The sequence below is a fragment of the Falco rusticolus genome, chromosome 2, assembly GCF_015220075.1.
Source record: "Falco rusticolus isolate bFalRus1 chromosome 2, bFalRus1.pri, whole genome shotgun sequence".
In the NCBI taxonomy this organism is placed as follows: domain Eukaryota; kingdom Metazoa; phylum Chordata; class Aves; order Falconiformes; family Falconidae; genus Falco; species Falco rusticolus.
In genome coordinates, this window is record NC_051188.1 from 56,643,919 (window position 1) to 56,671,786 (window position 27,868).

A 27,868-nucleotide genomic window follows, 5' to 3' on the forward strand; every position below is an offset into this window, starting at 1 on the left:
TAACGGCCACCTGCCACACGGACCCACCGGGGAAAGCCCGTGACGCGCATCGATCCCGCCCGCCTACCGCGTGCTGAGCGGTCTCTCCCGCGTGGCAGGAACCCACGATCACGGGCTCCCCCCGCCCCCACACACCCCTCAGCAAACCGCGGCCCGGCAGCCCCGACCTGGCCGCGGCACAGCCCCCCCAGCTCTCCCCCGCCCCGTCAGGCCACGCACCAGCTCCCCCCAGCAGGGTTCCGCCAGCTGGGGCTCACCAGCACCCCCCAGCGCGGCGCCCTCGGGGGGAAGGAAGGCGCGGCAGGGGCGGAGCGGCCGCACGACGTCACGGAGCGGCAGCGGGAACGGCGGTGCCCGGGGAAGGAGACGCCTTGCAATCTCCCGCGCTTTCCCTCCCCTCCCCTCCCCTCCCCTCCCCCACCGCGCTGTTCCAGCTCGGCGTCCCGGCGCGACCCCGCCCTTCCCACACCGCCCGACGTGCCTCTGACCAATCCCCCCGAGATTGCCAGGGCCGCTTGCCAATGAGAGTGCCATTCGGGGCGTTTCCCCGCCTCTACCTCCCACCTCCGGCCCGGCAGCGCACCAATGAGACGAGAGGAGACGAACCACCATTCAGGGACGGCCGTCCGGCCGCTCTCCGCTCCTCCCCTCGCCCCGAGTCGCCGGGACGTCATAGAGAAAGCAGGCCAATCGGGGGCGAGACCCCGTGCGTCGCGGCCAATGGGAGCGTTCTAGAGCGCGGCTGGCGCGGTCGGCCCTAGGGGGGAGCCGGGAGCGGAGCGCGGCTCCGGCTCGTGCTCCGCCCCCTCCGCTGGCGGCGAGGCCGGCTTTCCCCCTCCCCGCCTCCCTGTCCCCGCCCGGCCGGCCTCGCTCTCTTTCCCTTTCGCAGCAATGGCGGCGACGGCGGAGCAGGAGCAGCAGCAGTTCTACCTTCTCCTGGGCAACCTGCTCAGCCCAGACAATGCGGTCCGCAAGCAGGCCGAGGTAACGGGTCCGCCTCGCCCCGGCCCTGGGCGCCAGACCGGCCTGTCAGACCTCCCAGACCCTGCCGGAGGGGGGCTGCAGGGAGGCGGCGGCGCCGGCCGAGCTCCGCGTGTGAGCAGCGGCACCAGCTGCTGCCGGGGTGGCCCGGGCCTTCCCCCACGCCGCCGTCGGCGCCGGCCTCCGCGGGGGAGCCGGGCGGTTGCGGCCGATCGCCTCGGCGGGGCGCGGGGGCCGCTCTGGCCGTTGGCGGGGGCGCGGGCTCCGGCGGGTGAGGGCGTGGGGGGATCTCGGCCGCGCCAGCCCCCGCTCCGGCGGCCCTGCACGCCGGGCACCGCTCCCCCGCCCGGCCCCTTTGGAGCTCCCTGGGGGCCGTTGCTCCCCGTTGCCCATGGCGAGACGGGGCCTGGGCCGGCTCCTCCCGGGCTGGCCGGCGTGACGGAGCGCGGTCCGGGGAGGGGAGGCCGAGCCGGCGGCGGGGCCGGTGCTCGCTGGCTGGGGAGGGGGGGAGGGGGGGCGCCCCCAAACGAGGTCAGGGCGGGTGCCTGCCCGCCGTGGGCGCGGAGCTCGCCGGGACGGGACTGAAGGGCTCCGCCGAGTCCCGGGGGTGGCCGCACTTGTAGCCGCATTGCCGCGCTCCCGGGGCGGCCCTCGCCGGGGTCGCTGGGGCGGGAGCGGCGCCGCGGCTGCCCCCCGGCCCGCCCGGGTCCTGTGCTGCTGCCCCACAATAGTTTAGTTTTTAACTCCGGAGTGGGCCGTGCGTTCAAGTGTTCCGTCAGCTAAGAAATATTTCACTAAAAGAAGCGTTTTCCAATATGCTGAGTTTCTCCGTTATCAGCAAAAACTTTTCAGATGTGTTATTTCAGCTACAATTCTTTGTGATGGTTAAGCCACGTTAATTCTTTCTCTCTGTCATGCTTAAGACTCCATTGTCAAGCCTGGTGGGGAATCTCTCCCATTGAATTAAATACTCGCGTCTAGGTTTAGCGTGAATTCCCACTGGATGGCTGCATCGGGTCTTTTATCGCTCTCATCACTTCAGCGGTCAGCAGAGTTCAGCGCATTGTTTGGCAAAGAATAAAAAGTATTATTGTTCCCGTTGCTGCGCTGAAAACACCCCAAATATAATTTGGGAACGGGAAGGAGGGGGAGACGGATGTTTTCAGAAAGCTAGCGCAGCTCACTATTGATTACTGCACACACTTTCTAGTGAAGTAGCAAGAATTATTCCCACATGCCTGAACATAGAACTGGAATGGAGGCTGTTCCCTGGGAGCTGAATTTCTTTCACTTTTCAACTGCCTGCATGTAACATAACATTTCTCACACCTTCTTGAATTTTATTAAAACTGTAACAAAGCAAATCTATTGGACGGCTGTCTCATAATGCCTGTGAAATAAAGCATAGATTAGCAAACTTTTCAAAGTCTATCAGTTTTGTATACAAATAAAAGCAAGTAGTATAACTTTGACATATTTAACTGCATTTAATCTGGCATTGGTTTCTGCATGTTTCCAAGAATATGCAAGTATTTTTATGGATTAGGATCATTCAGAGCGGACGGGTCCTCAGGAGGTCTGTAGTGCAATCTCCTGCTCAAAGCAGTGTCAGCTATCAGGTCAGACCAGGTCACTCGGGGGCTTTGTCCTGTTGAGTCTTGAAAACCTCCAATAATGGAGGCTATACAAGCTCTGAGCAACCCGTTCCTGCTTGGCTGTCCTCATTAAAGCAAAAAGTCTGAACTTCCTTTTTTTTAATTTATGCCTATTGTCTCTCATTCTTCCACCATGCACAGATGTGAAGCACCCAGCTCAGTTGTCTTCATGGTGGGTTAATGAACTTGTACCTGGAAACACAAATCTGTGTCTCTACAGTGTAGCTAGATTGAATACAAAGTTGTCCATTTCTTGAAGTAATATTTATTTGGCTGAAACTATTGCATAGCATTTAGAGTATCAGCTTGCTAAAATCATACAAGACTCAAATGATACTAAACATCTGCACAGTCCAATCAGCTTTTTAAAGTGTACTTGCTGTTGGAAGGCAATATTGAATACTACAGGGATTCACATAATTGCAGGTGAATTGCATATGAGGTTTTCATTTGTGTCCAATGAAAACCAGTGAGAATGAGAAATGGATAGACAGGGAACCAAAGGAGAACAGACTTGGGTTATTTCTTACATGTCTGGTCTTCAAAATCAGGGTGACTGGTGGTGTTACATTGAAGACTAGACTAGAGTATGTGGATAGAGTCATACCCTGTTTGGATGGGGGTGTAGTGAAAGCTATAAAAAAAAAAAAGGGAGAGAAGGAAAGTCTAATCGCCTAAACCCTGTTTTTATTTGTTTATGTATATAGATCTATGTATGTGCTAGCACACTAATAACTTATTCCAACCAGTTTGCTGAAGCCTGGTTCGTTCATTTATCTCTCATTAAAAATTACTGAGATGCTGTCTGTTGGCTGGAAAAGCCTGTCTTTTATTTGTGTATCTGTCTTCTGATAGAGAAAATTGTATTTACTTCATCTTGGTGATTTTATGCTCTTCTTTAAATTATATTTCTCAGGTTTGGAAAAACACGAGTACTAAGTGTAGATAATAGATATTTGCATGTATTCTGAAAGTTGGTTCTGCTATGTGAGAAATTTGTACCTCTGGATAAAGTAGCTGGGGAACTAACCATGAGCTAAAAGTGAAGGTGTAGCAGGATCCAGGTACATAGTTAGGGCATAGCCAAGGCTGGTAAGATAGGTGGAGCCAGCAAAGTAGTCCTCCACCAGCACAGAAGGAAGGTTTTGGCCATAGGTTCCTTTTTGCCAGCCTTACCCTGGTGCTCCTTGGCATCCTCTGAATCCAGTTTACTGAATCGGCAGAATTATGCTAGTGAACAGCTGGATAGGTTGCTGCCCTTTCTAGTGAATTTAAACAACTCAAAGTAGAATTTTATTATGATCAGAATTGGCATGAGGGAAGCCAGCTTTTAGAGTGCTTCAGCTGTCCATGAAAGCATAAGTTCAGGTCTGTGCTGGGCCTGTGTTTAGGGAACCTTCTTGTTTCTGTATTTGTAGGTAATAGTGCAATATAAATACATACATTCTTGCAAACGGTTAATCTGAGAAGACTTTTCTATTCTGACCCTAAACCTCATTTAATTTTGCACTCCATGAAATAATTAGATTAAACGCAGGGATTTGGGGGGGTTTCAGTGTCTTACTGATTGTGAGCATGTACTAGCAACTAGAGAGAATATGAAGTATGAATTGACTTGAATGAGGCCTACTAGGAAAAAGGTACAGAAAGTGGAGGAAGATGATGTCTGATAATAAATGTGTGATGGGGAGACTATTGAAAATAGCAGCTATACTGTCAAGTTGTGTAAATTTGCTAGAGAATTAGGAAGAACGGCTGCAGTGGTAAGAATAGGAAGTAGGCAGGCAGAGAACTGATTGAAATGAACCTGGTCTTTGTGTGGTAGGCTTGTTCCTTGAGTTCAGAATGAGATAGTGGGTATTTGGAAAGGGTGGAGTAATTTATCTTCAAGTTTGTGTCTGCAAAAAATAGCTCTTTCCAAGCTGGTAAGTATAGGACTATTTCTGAATGTTCTAAGTGGTTGCTCGTCAGCATGTAATTCCCCTGCTCTTACTTGCGTAGGTTTTGTATATTAGAGACAAGCATTTATAGTTTTAAAATTATCACATATACCATTTTTTGGACAGCAAAAGTTACTTTGCTGTGTGCTCACTCTAGCTTCTAAATAACAATCTAATAAAGAGCTGTAGTGAATGAACTATATGCCAGAAGTGGGCAAGACAATGTAACTGAACTTCTCATTAAACTTCCCATTTTATTAAGAGGGTTTCTCTAAGAGGGAGACGAAATAGTCTCTTTGTCTGAAACTCAGCCAGGAGTTTAGAAATTAAAAGTTCTTATTCAAAATGTGTAGTTGAGATGTTTGACTGCCACACAGCATTGTAAAGGCCATAAAAACGTTCAAAAAGAACTGAACAAATTTTTTGACTGTACGTTTGTCAGTGGTTATTAACCTGTTGGTCATAGTTCAGTCTCAGGCTTCCAAAGTCCTTAATCCTTTGATGTGATAGAAGCTGCGATGGATTACCAGGAGGATATACGTTCCATATATGTTTTATTTCCAGGAGGATACTTGTTCCGTTTATGTTGTATTTCATAACTTATCTCGTAAGTGGCCAGTAATGCTTATGTAGATCATTCCAATATGGCAAGTCTTACTGGATAACTAAGATTTTATTCATTATTTTAAAATAGGTCAGAAAATTTTATTTTGATAGGTTTAATTTTTTGCTATGTTATTTTCTATTAACTGGATGGATACTGAAATTGTTTAAAAAGAAAGTTGATTCGTATTAATGCTTAACACATGCTTTATATCAATTGTTTACAATAAACTGTTTCCCTTTTTATGCAGGAGACATATGAAAATATTCCAGGTCAATCCAAGATCACGTTCCTCCTACAAGCAATCAGGAATACTGCTGCTGCTGAGGAGGTATGTCTCAGTAACCTTTGAATTCTGCAGATTTTCAAGGGAGCTTGGAGAAGCGGGTAAGAAATCAGTGCTGGTCATTTTGGGATAAATGAACAAGGCCAGGCATTAACTGAATCATCTTAATTTAGTGCACATTTGTAGAGGGACCACTCATTTAGTTTGTTGCATGTCAAGTTAGCTAGCTGAGACCTTTTGATGTAGGATACTTAGTTTTAAAAGTAGTCTTTCGTAAGTGACTGCTTAGATCTCCATTGTTTTCTGGCTGGGTGTATTGTTTTATGAACAGATTCTTTCCTTAAAATGTGTAACTAATATACGACTGTTACTGTGATGTTCCTTCAAGTTACAGTTGAAAAATGCTTTCCATTTTGGGGTCCTGTGCCTAAGTGTGTTAAACTTGTGTATCATCTGAAACTTCGTGTGCTTCTCAAATGGGAACTGGGGAGAGAAAAGGTAGCAGTTGTTTTGCATGTTTTATTCAGGTGGCTTTTGTATTTTATCCTATTTGGTGAGGATATGCTCATTAAGTCATCTAGCAGTGTTACGGAGTGAATGGAGAGCAGTCTAAGCACTATATAATTTTTTTACTGTGGGCCTACAGTAAGTGTGCCTTTTAGTTATTCCTTAATTTTGCAAAGGCTCACACACTTTAGCAATCAGGTATAGTACTTATTGGTGAGAATGTTAATTCACTTGGATATGCAGAGTGAAGAACAACCAGACTTTCAAAATATTACAAACTTCGCAGTCACTTAAAAGTAAAATCGTTTGACTTCCCCCTGCTCCTATCTAGCATTTTACTGAACAACGGAAGGGTGTACCATGTAGAGTTTCTGAACAATATTATAAGGAGAGCATAAGTGTGCTGTTTCTAGATTATTATCTCTTCTGGTAGATTGTATTCCAATTTAGAGGTAGATGCTGTTTGAAGTTTTTAGTGCTCGGTAAGTATTAGCTTACTAATATTGATGCCTATCTACTTACAAAGCAGTGTTCTTCTGACAGAACCTTTCAATATTATACTAGCAACTGGTTGCATAAGAGCTATGTAGCTTTCCCTCCTGCCTCTCTGAGTTGTTTCAAATGATAGAAGGCTGTAGAGTAGTCTCTCTTGTATTTAAATTTGCCATGAGAAATAAGTTCTACTGCTGCTGCTTCTTCACCAGAATAATATCATATATAATAATCGGATAATACTATGCCCTAGAAGTCATAGCTGTATTGCACATGCTTCTGTTTTGAATACATTTGATAAGTCTGAGTTGACAACTACAAAGTCATGCTTATGTAAGTAAATACTTGCTCCATGTATTTTAACTGATTTTATTCTCTTTATGTCAACTAAGGAAATAACCCAGTCTAAAACTTGTTCAGAGTCTTGCCAATGACTTGGCTTCCAACTTACTCAAATGCAAAGAAACTTTTCACCTGTAGAAGTTACTCTTACCGAAGACGTAAGAGGTTAATATTTGTAGAATAACTTGATATTTAACTCCACCAATGGATAAATCAGTGAAAGCTCATAACTTAAGTAGATATTAGGTGATGGACTCAAAACGTCCTGATGATAAAACGGGCAAACAACCTTTCTTCCCTATTGGATTTCCAAATACAAAGTATCCTAATTAAAGCCTAAGTGAAGTCATCCCCGTGCTTGATCTAAACATTGCATATAAACATACAGGGAAGCATTCTGTGCGTGTTCAGTATGGTGCTGGTATCAATAGATGAGCATATGTTTCATGTAGATCCAAACACTGGGCAGAATAGTGCATGTGTCACCAGTGAATAGGGCTTTAGGCCTGGTATATGTCCTCTGAGCACACTGAATGTACCGGCACCACTGAGCATGGGCTACTGGAAGAAGCTTTAGAACTGTAAAGGTCCCTCGCCCAGGCTATGGGAAAGCTGTGTTCAGATCCCTGTTCATCCTGAAGCCTCTTTATTGCTTTACCCCCATCCCAGGAAAACTAGGCCGAAGAAAATACTCCATCCTGGTTGCAGGAGCTTGGCAGGGGTGTTGTAGAGGTCACAAGATTTGTAGGACTATGTGGACAACAGCTGGGGGAATCCTGACTCTGTAAGCTAGTAGTTTTGACATTTAAACGGAGAAACAGAGATTCAGATCCCAGGACCCCTTACATTTGATGTGGAAAAAATAATTAAGCTTGATCAGGAGTAACTCTTTTAAAAACTAACTGTAAAAAAGGTTTTCTTCTAACCAAATGCCTAAACTGTGAAAATAAGCACCTTTTCCCTCTGTTCTCATTTCATAGTTTCCTGATAGCAGAGTAACGCTGTTCACAGAAGTGAAGCGTTGGACTTAGCAGTTAGAACACTTCTGCCGCAGATGATATGCGAGTTTGTACACCTCAGGCTGAGGAAGGACTTGAACCCAGGTCTCCAACTTCCCAAATGTGTAGTCTCACTGTTACAAAGTTAGGACTGTACTTTTTCCTACGCAACTGCATTTTAAAGGCTTGAACAGAAAGGTGGTATATATTCACGGTTTATTTCATGGTTTTTACTTTTAGGATGTCTCTCACGTGTTAGAGGCTGTTCCTTTGCCGTTTCGATTTACCACCTAAATCTCAGAGAGGAACAGTTGTTCTGCATTTTCTCCTGCATTTTTATTCTTCCTGGTTAACTCCAGATTGGCAGTTTGCGGTTGTGTCCTAATTTACAGTTGACTAATTTCGAGCCCTGTGAAATACAGTAACACATGCTGTATAAAACTGTGTTTCTGCATTACTCAGAGCCGCCTTACAGGGCTCTGACCTTTCCTTCCCCTTCTCCATATTGCCACATGAAAAGATTGCATTTCTTAGTCTGAAAACCACTGCATGGGCAGCCTCCTCTTCAGCATTTGGAGGGGAAGGAAGGATGGACTTCTGATGCGCCACAATTCTGCCTTTGAGTTGTATGTGGATCTCAGGCACTGCATGCTTTGAATCCCACATGGGGCTGGATCCCAGAATAAGGTTGTGCAAGTCCATCTTTGGACCATGTCCCAAATATTGATTGCTTCCATCCATGCATGTTTTCCTCCTTGAGGACTTAAAAGGAGCATTAAAGAAAATTAAAAATCACTGTGACTGTGCTACACAAGATGGTTGGTCATTTTCTTACAAAATGTGTAGGGGTTACCTGGACACTTTGAATGCTAGTGGAGAGCATGGTATCCCAGATTTCTGTTCATAACTTTTCTGCTGCCCTGCTGAGCAAGTTGGTTTTCTTCTTGTGCCTTGGTTCGATCATCCATAAAATCCTAGAACATCTTTAAAGCACTGTAAATGCTATTAATTAGAAGTGGTATGTTGAAATTTGAGTAGTATGACGACCTTTTATGTTAATACATTTGACATTCCAGTTGTATGTGAGCACCCCAGCAATTTAGGCATGCAGAAGAATCTAATGCTAGGAGAGAATTCTGCTTTTTTTATGCTTCATTAGTAGATGGAAGTTCTTTGGGGACGTATACTTTATGTTATTCCTGTTCTCAATAAAGTCTATAGCTGCTAAGTTACAGGATTTTAAAATGCTTGTTTGGGTACTTGTCATGCTTAAATATAGAAGAGCCTTTGGTGTGTGTGAGAAATACATTCTTCCTTAACCCCAGAGCAGCCATGTTCATCAAAATTAAATTGACAATGGTAATTTTTATATATAGGTGGATACCTGCTGAGGAAAACATGCCATTTATTATTAGGAATCAGTTGCTTCTTTGTTACTTCTTCAAACATTTGAATTTGCTTTTGGGAATTTGAGAATTTTTTTCTAAGCTAGTAACAATAACCAGGAGCTAATTCATGTAGTGTTGATCTTGTGTCTTTCTGTATGCCTTGTTATTTGTGTTTTTGCTTTGCAATCAGGCTGTGTTTGGCAGTCTTCTAATATTTTAAATAAAATTCTTCAGAGGTGGAAATTCTTACCTTTGAGACTACAAGCGTTATGAAAACAAGCTCTATTCCCTATCTGGCCGTGTATTATTACTTCAGGAAAGGAATGAATTTAACGTGAGTTCAGTCATTATCGGATGTCGAAGAATATGTGCAGGAACATGATGCCCTGAGTAAGGGAGAGTGCGTGTCTTGTTTAGTCCCAGAAAACTTGCTCCCCAGTCAAGGCTTCTATGTAAGTTCACCATACTAATGAGGAGAAATTTAATCTTTCACAATATTGGTGCCTCTAGGGATGAGAAAAGGAAAGATACCATTGTATTGTGGTACCAGTAAAGTTTTTCAACACATTGTGGAATTCCCAGAGGCAGTGCAGAAAGAATCTTTCTCCTTCCTAACTCATGTGCCCCATGTGATGACCTATTGCTCGAGAACCTTGGCTTATGATGGGAACTGTGGCACTGGTGGGCACTGTGACCCTCTTTGTTCACCGGCTGTCATCCTTAGATCTACTGGGGAAGACCTACTAATCCTACATATGTGGTGGATTTGGTCCATGCTGAAGCCGTTGAGGAGGAGATAAGGAATGATCTAGAGTAGGGTTCATTTCTAGTCCTTCCCTTCTGCTAGTGTAGAGACACAGTGTACGCACTACTCCTTAGCTGTATAGAAAAGAGCTGGGTAGATTGGAAAAGGGCACAGTGAGCCTGGGGACTGCAGGACATAACAATAGTATCTTGGGTAATGTGCTAGCAATACCTGATTTTTCCAGGGTACGTTAAAAGTTGAGACTTTGCAGCAGTTTGTGTTTCTCATCTATAGGTTATGCTCTAGCAATATGGTTAAGATCTTTTAGAAATTGGACTTTGTTAGTTCTGCTGTTCGTTGAACATTTTTGAATTCCAAAGGCTGTTATAAATTACAAGTACACATATAAAAACCAAGTACACATTAAATAAGAACACCTTAGGAAAAAAAATTGACTGTGTGTTGCATTAGATTATTTTTTTGTGAGAAATTAACGTGTAAGGTTTTGTTACACATCAGAAGTTTGAGGGTGTTTTTTAATTACTGTTTGTCCTTCTAGAAACACTGCTTAGTGAACATCCTAGGTATTAGATCATTCACAGTGCTTCAGGTGTCTTTTTGCCTTTACTGCATGTGTTGCTCTATTCATTTTGAATTACTCAGCCGTGTTTTTTGCTTCTAGTTCTTGTATAATTGTAATTAAATACAGGTACATAAATGGTATGCAAGCAGGAAGCATAGACAGTAGAAGTATGTCATATTGAGGTTCTTATGCTCAAATTCAGGTTTAAAGAAAAACATTTCATGATATGCCTGCAACAGGCTGAAAGCTTTGGGGCTTTTTTTATTGTTGTTGTTCAGAGTAGAGTTTTATTTGCCACTCGGGGTTCCTCAGTCTTTAGATCTTTAGTGTGAAGTTTGGTTGTTTGAGAAAGTGAAGGTTTGCAGGTTAGTCATCTGACAGAGTTGTCCCATTAAGTCACTTGTTAATCCAAAAAAACCTGTCTGGATTGTATTTATCTCAATGGGCCATTTAAAATAGGAAGAAGACATGCTTTAAACATCTTCCAGTAACGCAGCTAAGTCCTTAACTTGCCACAAAACATGTCTAAGGTTCAGCTCTAGGAAATAAATGAATACCTCTGTGGATTTCATGATTATTTCTTTGAGGAGCTATAACTGTCAGAAACAGGGTTGTAAGCTGATGTTTCTTTACCATGTTTCTACTTCCTATCATAATTGTCGTCTGTTGCTTGAGAGGTATTGCATTCGCCAAACAAGTCTACACAGTGAAAACTGATCATTTGGAAGCATGATGTCAGTCATCTTTCCTCATAACAGCACGATTACCATATCAAAACTCTTTAACCTACATACTTTCTTATTCAATAGGCTAGACAGATGGCAGCTGTCCTTCTACGACGTCTTTTGTCTTCTGCTTTTGAAGAAGTTTATCCAGCTCTTCCACCTGGTGATCAAAACTCTATCAAAAGTGGATTGCTGTTGATTATTCAGTTGGAAACACAGTCCAGTATGAGGAAAAAAATCTGTGACATAGTTGCTGAATTGGCCAGGAACTTAATAGGTATTTTATATAAGCTGGTATTGTGGTAAGATGTTTATGTATTCATAGTAGTTTTGTTTCTTGTTCTCTAGTCTCATGTAGATGCTTGCAAATCATGTACTAAGTGATTTCATGGTTTAAAATAAAACCTAATATTTGTTTATATTATCCTTGATCAGATAAAAATAAGACTCTTTAACTTTGCTTTTGAAATTGCTTGGTTTAGGTGAGATTGTATTAAGATTTAGCAATCCAGTTTTGTTTAAATTCTCGTGAATATTGTGCCAAACATCTGCATCAATTTATTTTTTGAGTGCTGTTACGTGACAGTAAAAAGAGATCATCTTCTATTCCTGAGTGCCTTTTAGATTTAACATTTCAGCTGTATTTTACACTGCAACTTGGACACATCTTCAGATTTTTTTTTAAGTTGATTTTAGTAACAATGACTGGTTGCCCTGTGCAGTTGAGATCTAACCACTCTTAAGTTTGCTTATTCTAGAACTTTGTTTTGTTTGATCTAGATGAAGATGGCAACAACCAGTGGCCAGAAGTTCTGAAATTCTTATTTGACTCTGTTAGCTCTCAGAATGTGGGACTGCGTGAGGCTGCTCTACATATTTTCTGGTAAGCTTTCAGACTGCTACTTTTCTGCAGGTTAGCTAAGTCATGTCTGTAAAAATGTTAGAAAAAACCTGTCACAACTTTATAAATTAACAAGCAATCATATATATTTCATTTATTCTTTTGTATTGTGGTTTACTTAACTCTTAACATGTACAGTTACAATCTGTAGCTTAAACAATTGATAAGTTTAAAACAATAGTTAAGGTTAAACTGTGAGTTTTTATTGATGTTTTGGTCTTTTCTTATCCCTAGGAATTTTCCTGGGATTTTTGGGAATCAACAGCAACACTATTTAGAGGTCATTAAGAGAATGCTGGTTCAGTGTATGCAAGATCAAGAGCATCCATCAGTAAGACTTTTATGTTCTTTTTTTGATATGTCCTGAGCATAGATAGGATCTTAGTGTAATAGTCTCAAACTTATAAAGGTTAAACTATAGATTCCCACCAATAGATTGCGTTACCTGAAACTGATGTACATCTGGAGTTTTGACTATGCCTACTGCAAAACAGAAGTTTCAAACCTTTCATGGTCCTGAAGCTGACTAGCTGGCTCATATCTGCTCTGTTTAGGCCCAGACTCTTCTAGTAGTATGCCTGGAGAAGCCTAGTTGTAGCGGCCCAAAGAGCCAGGGTCTTAGCCAGAAGCATGAGAGATCAGAAGGTCCTTGTTAAGCTCTCTTTCTGGCCCTTGTGTTTAACAGTATATATACATAGTATCTGTACACAGTATGTCTCAAAACTCTGAATATATGACAGCTCCTTAAACTGTGCCTGTTTTGCTGTAAGGGCATGTTAGAAAAGCTTGTTTTTCTGGAAGACTTCAGATTTACTGATTTGCAGAGAATTGTACTTTGAAAACATTTCTCTTGTTGTGGAAAATACTGGGCAAGGGTAGGAAACCCTGCTGTGGTATATGGGTTCAGTTTGCTGCTCCCCATGGATTACTTTTTTTGACCTTTGAAAGTCAACAGAGTAACATTTTCTAAAGTACCACAAGTCATGCCTTTAAAGAAGCATGTTTTAAACGCTTAGATCACACTTTCTGAAAAAATGGGACTTTGACGCTTGCATACACATTTGAAATTGGGATGGAAGTTGAAAACAATAGTTTTTTCTTCTGTTAACGAAAAACAATCCAAAACAAACAAAAACAAAACTAGGAAATACTTACGACCTTGTAATATGATAAACTTCTTTGTATAACAGAGGACATAGTTGCTGAAGACCTTCATTATTGCATTACCTTAATTTGAAGTAAGATGTAAAATCCCATGGTAAAAGCTAATTGCCACGTCTGTTAGGAAAATGTAAAAGGGAAATGATAATACAAAATGTAGTCTCATAATAGGCTTAAAAGTTAAAAGAAAACAAAGGCATGTTTCCTTACCAGTTCTTCATGTTTATTTATCCAATCCTGCCTGTCTTCTAGATCAAGACTCTGTCTGCTAGAGCTGCAGCTGCGTTTGTGCTGGCTAATGAGCACAATCTTCCCCTTCTTAAACATTTTGCAGACTTGTTACCTGGAATCTTGCAGGTAAGAAACCACCCAAGTGACACTTAATGTGGCATTGCTGTCTGCATTGGCTGTATCCGAACGTAAATTATTGGTCTGCAAATTTGTGTAGCATATGAAGTTTTGCCAAGACTTGGATTAACTCTTTATTTTAGTTAGCGCAACCATCAGTCACCAGCAAGATGCGGTGGAAACTGGGAAGGAATTTTGTTAACACATGCTAATTGGCAGGGATTTGAGGAAAATAGTTCAGTGCTGTCAGCGCTGATTAATTTATACAGTGTTACCTAGATAAATAAACAAAAGTTCTTCATAAGGTATTTAACTCCAAGTCATACAGCTTTTAGATCAATCATGATATTGAAATATACTTTAAATATTGGCTACCCTGAGATTTCAAGTAATCAGTAATTTGGAAATTCATTGACCTATCATATCCTGTATCTCTTCAGTTTAGAGGAAGGTATCTTCAGTTTAGAGGAAGGTGTAGAATTATTCTGAATAAAGATTCTCAAAGAGCAGCAGTCTGGACAAATAGTCTTTATTTGATAATTTAGGAACTTCCAAACAAAATGCATTTTTAAGCTTCTTGCAGTTTCTGAGGCTGGATTAAATCTCTTTTAGGATGCATGAATTTGAGCAAAAGTTGGAATTCTAATATAAGGTTGTTTACGTTTGGGGGGAAGACTATTGTAAACTGAACCAGAGACAGAAATGGTTTGAGTTCTGAAGGACGACAGTTTCACAGTATATTTCCCTTTCTGTATCAAGAAAAAATGGAAATAACTAAGTGCCTGTGATAAGAGTGATAATGAACTGTAGGTGATTTTGAATTAGGCTAAATTTAGGTTAAAGACTGACAACTTGCTGCAGTCGGTAGAGCAGGTTTCTGTTGACAGTGTAAGCTATAAACCTTGTCTGTGTGTGCTTTGTGACAAGCTGAAGAAAAATAGTGCAGAGTTTACTGTCTTCTGCAACCAATGGAATTATGCTTGATCTTAAATGAAAACTGAGAGGAATGTATTAAAATCAACTGAACTTGAAAATGGGCTCCGGTGTGTACAAGATACGTATTTTGATACTGAGGTTACTATCTGGTAGTTAGTCCCTGTCTGTGACTTTGGCAGTTAACAGTTGTGTTGTTCAAACACTGTAACTGGCTGAGAGGACCTTTGCTGCTGAGTAGCATACCAGTGGGAGTGAGACAGGATTTGGGGTGGGCATGCCATTCGTCTTGATGTTTGGCAATTAAATAGTATGCTGTTTTTAGACTTAAGACTAATAGCCTGCTTTGTGTGATACAAGTTTCAATGCTGCTGTTTTAGGCTGTAAAAACACATGCACTGGGCTTGCATTTTCAAGTTTTATTTTGCAAACTTAGAGCACAGAACTATGCTATGAAATCTGTCTTTGTAAAGTACTTACTGCGAGAAGGACTAGATTTTCTGGCGGTGGTAACACAAGATGGATATGAAGATCTGAGTTTATAAATAGGAGATGGGATGTGTTAGAATAGTGGTGAGTGACCTTTGGAGACAGTTGGATGCTTTTTCTGTTGCTGTTGAAGTTCATTTTGTTGAAATATTGGCATGGTAAAAAAGCTAAAAATAAAACTGTCTTGGCAATTCAGTCCTTTCAGTACAATATCTATGATGGTTATGCTGGAATTTGAGCTTTCAGAACTAATAGTTGAAACTTTTATCCAAGAGATATATCTTGCAGTGGAGGTAAAAGCAGCTGGAACTTCAACTGACTGCTGTCATTGACGGTGTTCGAAAGAGACACAGAAGAGTGCCTCTGCCTTTTAGGGCTCACTGTGCGCTTTGAACTTCTTTCTTCAGAAAACTAGTCATCCTTATAAACTGTCAAATTTGCAATGGGTATAAAATACAGAGTTTTACAGAATTTTCCAGTAAATATTACATTATCCTTTGCCAGAATTGGAGGACAATCGATAACTGTTAGTCCAAGAGGCCTTAACCAAGACAGATTCCTTCCCAACCCTAAATATTTCTCATACTAGAAGATGCTTTTTCTGTGTTTAAAGTGTGGGCTGTTTGAGTGGCATTATCAAAAGTGTTGGATTCTTAAGTATTAAAAAACCCCAATTATTCACTTTAGAAAATTTTTCTGCATTAGGAAGACATCAGATACTTTGCTAATGAAAATTCCTTTCAAAACCCCAAAAGTGTGTTTAAAGGCTGTTTTTTATTTGGAGGTTTGGGTTTTTGTGTCCTACTTGTAGAGGAGTTTTAACACCATTGAATAACTGTGTGCTCTTTTGATACTAGAGTATCAACCTTATCAGTAAAAAGTAAGATTTAAGTTACTTTTCAGAATGTAGCTATTGCTTAGGAAAGATACTGGGAAAAAACTTGATTTCTTTTTCCTGTGTTCTGTGACTGAAGGCTAAAAGTTCTGTTTTAATTTGGTGGCTCTCCAGAGTTGTCTGGAAAAAAATAAATTATTTAATCTTGAGTTTCCTGGTGTTTGTAAGTGTAAGCTATTCGAAGCTGTTCCCATGTAACGGGAAAAAAGGAGTTAGGCTCATTTTCCTTCTTTTGGGCAGTTACTTAGAGGAGTTTTTCTTCATTTACAATGGGTTTTGAAGTTGTACTTGTGAAAACAGTGGTTTTGCATGTTGGTGCCTCTGATGTATGACTGTAATTCTTTCTGAGTGTCTAGTGTGTTAGATTTAAATTAATAATGGTCAAAAATGATGATGCATATATATGTATAGATAAGATTGTGAGCCACAACTAACTTGTAGTTTTGGACCCTGCATATTATCTCTTTGTAGTTGTTATGGATTTATGCACGCTGGCCGCTGTAGTGGGGTGCGACCCTAGGATCCCACTGAAAATACGAAGTCTGAATTAAGGGTTTCAGTTAGTTTTTTATTAGTTCTCAGGTTACAGCTCGAGCTGGGTGACTCTGGAGAGGGACCCCTACCCTGGTTCATGCCTCTCAATTATACCTATACCACCCATCACCAGATACCCAAGTCCAATCACTTAATTCTGGTCAGTGGTCTCTTTGAGTTCTTACTGGTTTTCACTGTTGCTGGGCTGGCCTTGTTCTGAAGTTACTTCATTCTCACGGAATTGTCTCCTTGGTCATTCTTCATGCCACTTGTATTTGCCAGCTTCAGCTAGTTCTTTCTTAGCAGCATTAGTTTTAACAAAAAGTTTACTCTAAATCAGTTCTTGCAGCCTAAAGGCTTCAACTACTTTAGCTACTAATGCTAAGCCACTGAAGCTGAACGAGACTGTTCAGAGACCAGAACACGGTTAATCACATTGCTTCTGTAACAGCGCTCCCATTCATAGTATTTTTTTTTATTTAACTTATCTTCATCTTATATCTTCATAGGCTGTAAATGATTCCTGCTACCAAAATGACGACTCTGTTCTGAAATCCCTTGTAGAAATTGCAGATTCTGTTCCCAAGTATTTACGACCACATTTAGAACCTACATTGCAACTAAGTCTGAAGGTAAAGCTAGGATTTTTTTTAAAAAAATCACTCTTCCCACCTCAAAACTTCTTTTCTAACAGTTTGCTCTAATCTTCTGGATTGTAGCTGTGTGCAGATGCCAGTCTGAGTAACATGCAGCGTCAGTTGGCGCTTGAAGTAATCGTGACCTTGTCAGAAACTGCTGCTGCTATGCTGAGGAGGCATACAAACGTTGTTGCGCAAGCTAGTAAGTACTTTACTCATTTTCTTTGTTGAAACAGTTTGCCTCCCTTTACAGTGTTAAACTGACTTTGCAGGTGGTCAGTGACAAAACCATGTCAAACTCACAGTTTGCTGGTGCTGATAACTTTAAGTGCCACTGAAAAGAGTTTTCTTAGAGAAAAAAACCCTTCTTTTTATGACTCTGCATAAATTAATCTGTGCTTATGCAGCCACCAACAGTTTGAATAAAAATACAGTAGATTCTTGGTGTTCCCAAGGAAAAAGCTACTTTGATGCTTTTCTGCTGGCTTTGGGAATTTGTACTGAAAAAAAAAAATTGATGCGTTTAGTTCTGAAGTTCTGTGTTTGAAGTTTGACATGTAGGCCAGATACTCTGTGGTGCTGGCAACTGAAGACTGAAGGAATTCAGCATGCATATTGAGCTTCAGTGTTGAGTTAAAGCTGTGAATTCAAAATCAGATGCTTATATAAATACTTAGAGGTAGTCTAATTAGTCTATTTAACATGCAGATTGTACATTCTTTGGAAAGGCACTTTTAAAATCGTGCATTATTATTTGAGATACTAAAAATAACTGTCTTCTGGACATCCACAGCAGCAATACTGTACACACTGGTATTTCTCTGGCTTTTAAAACCTTTTTGTGAGTGGATCAGGGCAGTGACACAGCAGTGTAGCCTGCTGTTTGGAAGGATTCTTTTCCTTCCCTGTCACACTTGTATTTGCCTAGATCCTTACTTTTTTCTGAAACTTGCATAAAGGCAATCTGTTAAAAGGCAAATTTCTTGTGTGCATGGACTGGGGAAATTTGCATATATACATGTCACTAAAATAATTATAAAACTTCTGGATCTATTTGGCTTACATGTTGCAACTGTTGACTAGGAGTTGAAGTTTTGTTTACTTGTAGAATAGTTTTTTTAAGAACAAATCCTTTTAGAATTTATTTTTAAATTTGAAATTTTTTACAATGCTGCATTTTCACTGTATCCTATAGCTCGTTGGGACTATTAATGCTTGACACTTGCTGTCCCCAAATCATCACAAGCTTCTTTGCTGGTCAGGCAGCATAATGAGGTGCCTCATATCTCTTTAGAATGTATTACTTTTATATTGGGTTGCTGGTTGCTGTTCAGGAATGAAATATTTGTATTAAGATACTGTATTAAGATAAGGCACCATATGAGGATGAAATACCTTTGGTTTGCAGCCCATTGTAAAATTGCTGTTAATATTAATGAATCACTAAGATGAAAGACATTTATTCTGCAGAGCTAGGAAAGGGGTTATGTTCAGAGAATGATAAAAAAGTAGCCAAAAGGGATTGCTTTTGTCTTGGTTTTGTGCCTTAGTTTGTAAGGCTTTCTGTTTTCATTCCACTAAAAAGTTGCTACATCGCTTGATCCTCACAACTAGAACTGGGTCTTAGGCAAAACTGTCATCTTATGCTGGTTTTACTGAACATGATGCTGATTTAGAAGTAAGTCTGTGTCCTGTGTACCAGTACCTACTCAGAAATTCCATCTGGATTCAGACTTCTCTCCCTGAGCTCAGTGTTCAAGACAGTAGAGTGTTTTATTGCTTTCCCCCTAGAAATAAGAGCTGCAGCCTATCTTTGGCTGTGGTTTTGCTCAGTTGCCAGAAAATGGAGAGTCCTGGCATGCCTCTGAAAAGAAGCAGGCTTAGCGGGCTCATTCTTCACTTGTTTGTAAATACTCTATATATTGGCAATAATTGAATTTTGAGGGCTTTCTGGGACAATGTTGAAACTTTAATGCACAGCTCTGTATTTAAAAAATAAATCTTTGTGAAACTATATTTACTGGCAACCACATTCATATTAAATGTCAATAAGAAACAACATGTTCACAGGCTTTTGCAGGTTCTAGATATGATGTTGGCCAGACAGCTTTACATGGCAGTTTATTCTCAGCTTTATTTGTTAGTAGCAATGAACGCTATGCCATCAGTTTTTGGAACCACATAGCATTTGTGACAGATGATGGTTGACTTCCATATTTCAGAGCTGCGATGATACATTATTTTCACCTGTGTGCTTATGAGTATCTGTGTCTGAAGAGCTTCTGGGCTGTAATTGTATTTTTTTTGAGGAAATTCTTTTCAGTGACTAGTGAGTATACGGAATTCTGACATGTGGACATCATGCTAGAGAGTTCATAGCGTGGATTAAGTTATCTTGATATGTATATAAAAGCACTGTGAAGGTTTTTGCAACCATGGTATAATCTCTGGCTGAAGATACGTGGCTACATCAAGCAAATCAATCCATAATTTGGTCTTTTCTTGATACTTGACCCACAGTGTTGTCAGTGAGCAACATTTTCTTCTATCATCAGCTCACCAGAAGTTTCTCATCTGTCCAGACGTATGGTGAGATCAGTTTGCGTAGGGTTGTGCTTCTGTCATAGGTACTGTAAAGGACAGTTAACTATGATGCCTGTCTTCACCATATGTGGTGGACTGTCCTAAGAAGGGTCTTAAAGGTTGCGTATTTGACTGAGAACTTTTGTCTTGAGGGCAAAGTGAAGCTTTTTTGCATACATGATGTTGAATTCAAACAACTGCTCTGAGTGGTTGGTGTAACACAAACAATACTTAAGAGCTCCTTATTTTGCTCTGAAAGTGCAAGGTATACTTTTCACCCCTTGGGCTTCTGAAGTGCACAGGAACAGGCAGACTTACAATAGACAAATTGCTGCACTCCTTCCTCCTGTGAGAACAACTCAGAAGAGTAGGTGATGTTTATTGCATAACAGTCGAATGTTATGATAAAGATTGTGTAATAGTCTTTAAAGACTTATACTGAGAAAAACAGACAGAATCGATCTACAGATGTAGAAGTAGGAAACATGCAAGATATTTTAATGATACAAAACAAAAATTTACATTAAGTGGGGAAAATCCTCAAGTTCTGAACCATTATCTTATTGTAAAAGTAAAGCTTTATGCTAAGTGACCACTGTACAGGTAGTTAACAAAATTTATCACGTTAGTAAAACTAAGGGTTGAATAGTAGTCTTCCATAATGAATAGTCTTTTTCATCAGTAAATGTTCAAAGGATGATGTCAGTTTCAGCAAAAAGAATTAAGTACGTCTGACTTCTTAAGGCGTATAATACTATTTTGAACTCTTTCAAGGAACTTAGACTTTTTTAGGGAATTTACTTTCCATAATTTTTATGATTTAACAAGAAATTTGCTTTATGCTGTTAGTTTTGGTAAGAAATACTCAACTGTGTTTTCAGTCTCAATTTGAATGTTCTGAAAATACTTTTCTGAGAACTTACTCTGAATTATTGGCTGATGCAGTTCGACAGACTTGACTATCTGATACTGGAAGAAGTTATGTTTCTTCAATGATTTTTTAAAAGGAAAGAACTTGAAATTTATGCTTGTTATTTAAGAATCTATTTTAAGAAAGCAACCTGAGTTGAAATTTTTTTTTTTCAGTTCCTCAGATGTTAGCAATGATGGTTGACTTGGAAGAAGATGAAGATTGGGCAAATGCAGATGAGCTTGAAGATGATGATTTTGACAGGTAATTATAAAACTAGTTGTTTCAATATATTATCGGGACTGTGTGGCTAAAGGCAGATTTTAAGTGCAGGATGCAAATGACTGCAGTGCATTACTTTTTCTTTGCTCAGGTAAGTCTTCTAGTTTTGTTCCCTTGGTCATGAGCAGTATGTATGAGTGTTCTCAGACAGTTTATATGTAGGTTATTTAGGAACTGATTAGCAAGTAGGTAAATTCTTTCCATATTTGTGTATTGCTGTAGCTTACTTCTACAAGATGCATGTCTGCTGTTTTGCACTGTAAACTTTGCAAACTTCTGTTTCGTCTGTCATTCATGTTACTCAGTTCAAAGTCAGTGCTTCCTAACACCTTAAATTGAGGGCTTACCCTGATATTAGCTAGAACCAAAGCTGAAGGATACTGACCTGTTTAATCATCTGCAACCAATCTCTTCCTATTTTCCTGTACCCTTGAAAAGGTGGTGTTAAAGAAAAAAACTGCCTACCTTAGAAGGGACATCAGAATACATAATGGAATTTCTTGCTGGATTTCATCTGGCTCAAAAATACTACGATTTTGCTATTATTTTAAATCCTTTGGTATGGCTAACACTATCTTGTTGTGTCTTAGGTGAGAAAGATCTACTAAAGATGTCCAGTCTTTCTAAATTGCTTATTCCTGCATGCTTTGTAGCTTGCTCCAACTTTTCACTAGAATAACAGTGGTTTGTCTACAGCATCCTGTTACATCTGCTCTTGTCCAAATACAGCTAGAATGAAGCAGAAGGTGGCAGATAACTATTGCCACACTTCTGTAAAGACATGGATGTCTAGACATCTTTTTGCCACATCTGGCATCACCTTTGAGACTCAGGTGTAATTAGAGTTTTGAAACAATTTGTCACAGAATACTTTGAGATCTTCATAGGAAGATAAGCAATGTTGATTTACCACTGAAATTTATAGCAACTTCTACTAGGTATCAGACATGTAAAGACACTTGCAAAACTGATGCACAGGAATTTATGGAAGAACCTGTTTAATCTCTGCTTGATTTGGAATACTTCTTGTTCCCCTTGATTATGGAATTGAAAGTAAGCTGTCCTTTCTTCCCCCTCTCACATGGTAGACCAGATCCTTTTAACCTGTTCTGTTTCCTCAGCTTTGAAATTTTGCCATACAGTTAGAACTGTCAGGCACCACTGCCTTCAGGTTTGTCAAGTATTTGGATCTCTTCATTCAGACAAATTTCAAGGGGAAGTAGTCTATTAAGTTCAGATCCTCATAAAGCCTTTCAGGGTGTGGAATTTTATTCAGATGGCCTGCTTTAGGCAGTTTAGTAAGTACTCTGAATCATCCACTTGAGGCATGCCAGTATCTCTTTATTGTCAGCAGAGTAACTTTGTTCTTCTAAATGCATTAGCTGTGTATGAATTTTTGAGTGAAAAAGGTCTTTTTTTTATTACAAGTTGAAGTAGAGCGAGCAAAGATCAGAAAACAAGTTATGCTCAGCAACTTAGCCCAAAGGAGAAACATAGCTCCTTTGACCCTCAAAGTAAGAAGAAAGCTTGAGGCTTAGACATTGGATATCAGCTAGTCTCTTCGTGACTCTGTGTGTGGTGTTAGTTTTTTTTATTTTGGCAGGTTTACTCATATTACTCTGTTGCCCACCACTGAAGTTCACCTTTGTGGAGAGTTGCTGATTAGCTGATGTGCATGCTAACCTCTTCTGGTGCTTGAGTCTTTGTAGCTTTGTAAGAAGACTAGAATTTCTCTGCAATCTAAGAAACAGGCTAATCATCATCAGGCTGTTGCCACGTTAGGGTGTGTTTGGATCTGACTAAGGGGGATGTGAGTCAGCCTACACAAAAGCAGCAGGGAATATTTTAGCATTTCCAGTTTTTTGTTGCTCTAATTTCAGAGAACAGTGAAATTCAAAAGGAGGAAAAGGTTAATCCAACTTCCTCTTTTCCTGGCAAAAGCCTTGCAAACATTGCAGAAGTGTGTGGTCATTTTTCTAAGATAAACTATCTTTATTTCCTCAAGCTGAATGTATGAATTAATGGTGGGAGGAAAGAACTCAAAGAATGTAATTTCAGATGAAAGTTGCCATTAACTTTAGTAGGTTTGCTGCAATCTAAGCCTGTGTGCCCATGCTCTGTTGTCCTGCTGGTGATGTGTCTTTATTTGAACCTGACTAATCTAAAGAACAAATACTATATTGTCAATATCTTTGTAGAGATGCCTTTGTTCATGGCATGCAAGTTTCTAGACTGTTTATGGTTTGTAATGAGACTTGGGGACATAACTGACTGACACTTGAAAGTTCAAGAAGGAGATTTGTCCCTTTCTGAACCATTACTCAGCTCTTCCATCAGCATGGGTGTCTAGGATGGACTGTAATAACCTTGAGTTATTTCAGTGCTAGTAGTTATCTCTGTCCTGGAAACTTCCTTGCTCTTTTCTGTAGGGAATAATTCTATCGGGTGGAACAGGTCACTTTACACAAACAATGTTTGGCTATTGTCAGTTCTGGAACTGGCTGAGAGTCGCAAATTCCTCACCTGGGCTGAATGTTTTCTGCCTGAGTCATTGGCAGAGAACACGCTACTAGAGTACTGCTACTGCAGCTGTTCAAGAAAGGTCTCTTATGTGCCAGAGCTTGAACTCTGCTGGTTCACCAGATTCATAGCAAGTCTGAACTGGTTTGTGTTCTCATGACAAAAAGATGATGGCCAGTGTTATTGCTTATTTCATTGCAAATTTAATTTCAGCTTTCTAGATATGCGTAGTTATTGCAAAATTCAGTCTATACCTTCAGTGCTAGTAAGGCCCAAGTTTCTTTTGTACTAGACTTAATCAATGGGCTACAGATAGTAAACGTTGAGGTGGGGGTAAATAACTGCGTTGTGACTGTTGCTTGTGCTTTTAGGTTTGGGTATGCTTTATGTACTTATGGAGGCTCATGTATTCAGAGGGCAAAAGTTTGAAGACTAGAACTGCAGGAAAGGGCCCTTCTGTGCCCTGTTGGACTCTTCGTTTTATTGTAGATATCAGACCACTGATACTTCTGTAATTGATATTTAGCAATGCAGTTGCTGGTGAGAGTGCACTGGACAGGATGGCATGTGGCCTTGGAGGAAAACTTGTTTTACCTATGATTAAAGAACATATTATGCAAATGCTTCAGAATCGTAAGTAATGGTGGTTTGGTTTTTTTTTACAATTCTGTCTTTTCCATGAACTTTGATGCCTCCTAAATCTTCATGTTTAGCTACTTGATATATTTGTATACACTTCCATGTTTGATTTCAGTGGCAAAAACTGTAAATGCTGTGAACTTGGAAGTTTGTGTCTTTCTTAGACAGTGATGTATTAAACTTGTGTACAGTGCATTACAACATTTTTCTGGAACATGGACAGCTGAACAGACATGTCAAAACCAAAACAGTACTTTTTTTTTTAAACTCACAGTCTAAATTACATATAAATAAGGGGAGACTTTTTTTTTTTTACTTTAGAATATTCTCTGTAACTCAGTATACAGTGCCTCACAGTACCTTAAGTGTGCCTAAACTGCCACCTGTTGTTCTGTAGCTCAATTTTTTTTCTTCTTCAGAAGTGCTGCATTTAAATTAAATTTTAATATATTACAGTTTAGAGTAAAATTTGTTCTTTATTCCCCCTGTAATTTGGTGGACCAAAATATACAAGTGTATGGCAGGCTGGCTGTCTTTTGGTATGCTGGTTTTAATAGTTGTTTCATGAGGTGGTTCCATATATTCTTATCAGTTGCTTTGTATGCTGCTTTTCCTCTTAAAATACCTGTAGTGCTTGCTCAGGCAATCATTTTAAAAAATATTGTGTGTTGTGTGTACTTTCACTTGACCTGTGCTTTGAGCTCTTGAAGTAGAAGAAAATGCAAAAGTTCTGGGTACTTTTCCTGCTTTGTGATTTAAAACCCAGTCCAAAAAAGGCTGTTCCAGTATTGGATATGGAACATAGGACCACCTGCAAAGTCTGGACACTTACAGAGTCTATTTGGAATGGTGTTTTTTTGTAAAGTAAGTTTTATTAAGGAAGCAGATTAACTTGACTCTTCCAGTGTTAAAAGCTCCAAGGCTAGCTAATGCCTAGTTTTGTAGTACCCACAGAAAGGTGTGAAGGCTGATGGCTGAAGACCTGACTCCTGAGAAGGGGAGAAGTCGTGCAGTTGATGCCTGATGCTTTCTTTCTGCTGGGTCAGAGCTTTCCATAACTGTTAGTACTCTTTGGGAAAGGGAAATGCAATAGAAAATGTTTGGTTCAGAGGCTCTCACTGGTCGGGAATTAGGAGGAAGGATGAAGACATTTAGATTAAAACATCATCAGTTCTCTCAGAAATCAAGCTTTCCATTCTCCCAGCCTTTCTGCTTTTCTCACAAATATTTACTGAAATAATAATTTAAAACTACTGGGTTTTGATTAGGTATCAGATGGTCCAAACATGATTGTGTTTCATTTTGTAGAATCATTAATTTCAAGTCTGGAATGCGTGCTAATAGTAGTACAATGAGAGTAATAAGAGGTGCAGGCTTAACTAGGAACGTGCAATGAACTTAAACAGTGCAAAATAAACTGCTTCTTCACTGTACCTTCTGTGAAGATAATATTTCATCTCATCCTGATCAGACAGAAGCTTGAGTGTCAGGATTCCAGTGCTCTGAACTTCAGTGTTCTTCATTCCAAGAACGTAATGCATTACCTACCAATAATGAAATGTTGCATTATTTTGGGAAAGAAGTTCTGTTACATGCCTTTCCCACAGGTTGCTTGATAAACCTGTTTGTTCTTCTGGGTTTCTTTTCTGTAATCCCCATGGTTTCTAGCACAGAGAAAGATTTTGGAAAAAAAATAATTAAAAATTAAAAGAAATTGGAGTTTCTTATATGTTTCCCTTGCCTACAGAAAAAGGAGAAGAGCATGAAAGATCCATTTCAAGAATACCCACTAGCCTGAGAATGGGCTAATAAGACTTGGCGAGGAAAGCCTTACATCCCTAAATGGAATGTTACTGTTCTTAAACAGTCTTGGGGAGACTGCTGAAAAGTTCAGTACTGCTTATGGAGTTGTTTTAAATTTAGATATTGTTTGATTCACTAGATGTTTTTCTGCCCCTGACCTAAAGGTATAGGCTGTTTTGGTACCATTAAAAAAAAAAAAAAGGAAAGGGGGAACAGGGAAAAAGAAATACTGTCCTGATGTTTCCCTGGTTAGCTCATTTAATTAAAATGCAGTTCCCAGATATTAGTACTATGTACGTAGTTGTATCAGCAGTGAAGAATTCTTTTTTCTAGGTCTGGATTTGGCGTGGATTGGATACTTAAATTTTTGTGCATCTCTGGAAGTTCGTATAAGGAAAAGTAGAAAGTATTTAACAAATCAAGTAGATGCATAAATTTCCTTTCCCTCTCCTATTTGTCACTCTTCCTTCTCCTGCCCCCACCCCCAAAAGGTGATTTCTCTTTGCAGTGCTTTTTAGCTTCCAAAATGAATTAAATATTATTTTCATTTTTACTCTTCTGTAGCTGACTGGAAATACAGGCATGCTGGCTTGATGGCACTCTCAGCCATTGGAGAAGGTTGCCACCAACAGATGGAGGGAATTTTAAATGAGATAGTTAATTTTGTTTTGCTATTCCTTCAGGATCCTGTGAGTATAATTCTGTTAGTTATTTCAAAATTATTTTCATTTCTGCTGCCATGACTTGTTAACTATTTGAGGGAAATAACTTTTTCAGCATCCAAGAGTGAGATACGCTGCTTGTAATGCTATCGGACAAATGGCAACTGACTTTGCACCGGGTTTTCAAAAGAAATTTCATGAGAAGGCAAGTAGTAGAATAGTAAAAAAAAAATTAATTATAAAACTATGTCACCTTCAGAAAATTTTTCTTTGAAAATAAACATTTCTTTTTTCAGGTGATAGCAGCTCTTCTGCAAACCATGGAGGATCAAGGCAACCAGCGTGTTCAAGCCCATGCAGCTGCAGCACTCATAAACTTCACTGAAGATTGTCCCAAGTCACTGCTTATTCCATATTTGGATAATCTAGTGAAGCATCTTCATTCCACTATGGTGATAAAATTACAAGAGGTATAATATACTGAACAAACTGTTTCATGGAGGGTAACCTTGTCACATAGCAGAACAGGTATAGCTGAACTAAGGTCTCCGAAATAAGCCAGTATACATATCTGCTGATACTGGTCTAAATCGGCAAGAATTAGGATAAATACAAAAACAGATTTTTACATTTGGCATGCTTTTAAATAAAATAATGTGCTTTAGAAATATAACACTTTATTCTTCTTCTTTCCAAGTTGATACAGAAAGGCACTAAGCTAGTTTTGGAGCAAGTTGTGACTTCAATTGCATCAGTTGCAGATACAGCAGAGGAGAAGTTTGTTCCCTACTATGATTTATTTATGCCCTCTTTAAAACACATTGTGGAGAATGCAGTTCAGAAGGAATTAAGACTTTTACGAGGAAAGACTATTGAATGCATCAGCCTAATTGGTCTTGCTGTTGGTAAAGAAAAGGTAAGCTGAGATCTTATCTAACGGTCTAAATGTATTTTAAAATGCCTTTGTTTATTGCGGTGTTAACATTGAATTAATATATTCACTTGTTAAACACATAGCTGTTGCTGATTTCTGTGCTTGTCTTCCTGTTTTTATTTCTAAGGTGGCTATCTTGCTGTTTAGATTTACAATAGAATCTGACGAAAATATTACAGCTTAAGTTATTCTTGTCACACTGAACAATGTTGAAAGGAATAATTTTTTCTTTGTTCGGGTTTTTCTGCCTTGAGAGAAATACTGGAGCATCCAATTTAGGCAGTGTCAGAATGGCAGGTAAAATGTATGTAGTTCAAAGGAAACAACATAACTTTTGTATGTGGATGCCTGAAGAAAGTTTAAATGTGCTTGTAATAACACTTGATGTAC

At 39.9% G+C, this 27,868-nt stretch overlaps 1 protein-coding gene across 1 annotated transcript in view; it reads left to right on the forward strand.

The window, feature by feature from the left end:
- Window positions 1-818: 818 nt before the first annotated feature.
- Window positions 819-27,868, forward strand: part of IPO5 (importin 5) — a 44,940-nt gene continuing 17,890 nt past the window's right edge. The window contains exons 1-14 of the mRNA XM_037376003.1: window positions 819-984; window positions 5,431-5,511; window positions 11,331-11,523; window positions 12,027-12,129; window positions 12,382-12,478; window positions 13,561-13,665; window positions 17,017-17,139; window positions 17,227-17,347; window positions 20,815-20,902; window positions 23,967-24,073; window positions 26,447-26,571; window positions 26,660-26,749; window positions 26,841-27,014; window positions 27,242-27,460. Coding sequence (XP_037231900.1) covers window positions 892-984; window positions 5,431-5,511; window positions 11,331-11,523; window positions 12,027-12,129; window positions 12,382-12,478; window positions 13,561-13,665; window positions 17,017-17,139; window positions 17,227-17,347; window positions 20,815-20,902; window positions 23,967-24,073; window positions 26,447-26,571; window positions 26,660-26,749; window positions 26,841-27,014; window positions 27,242-27,460 — 1,719 coding nt within the window. The 5' untranslated portion in view covers window positions 819-891. The remainder of the gene's footprint in view (window positions 985-5,430; window positions 5,512-11,330; window positions 11,524-12,026; window positions 12,130-12,381; window positions 12,479-13,560; window positions 13,666-17,016; window positions 17,140-17,226; window positions 17,348-20,814; window positions 20,903-23,966; window positions 24,074-26,446; window positions 26,572-26,659; window positions 26,750-26,840; window positions 27,015-27,241; window positions 27,461-27,868) is intronic.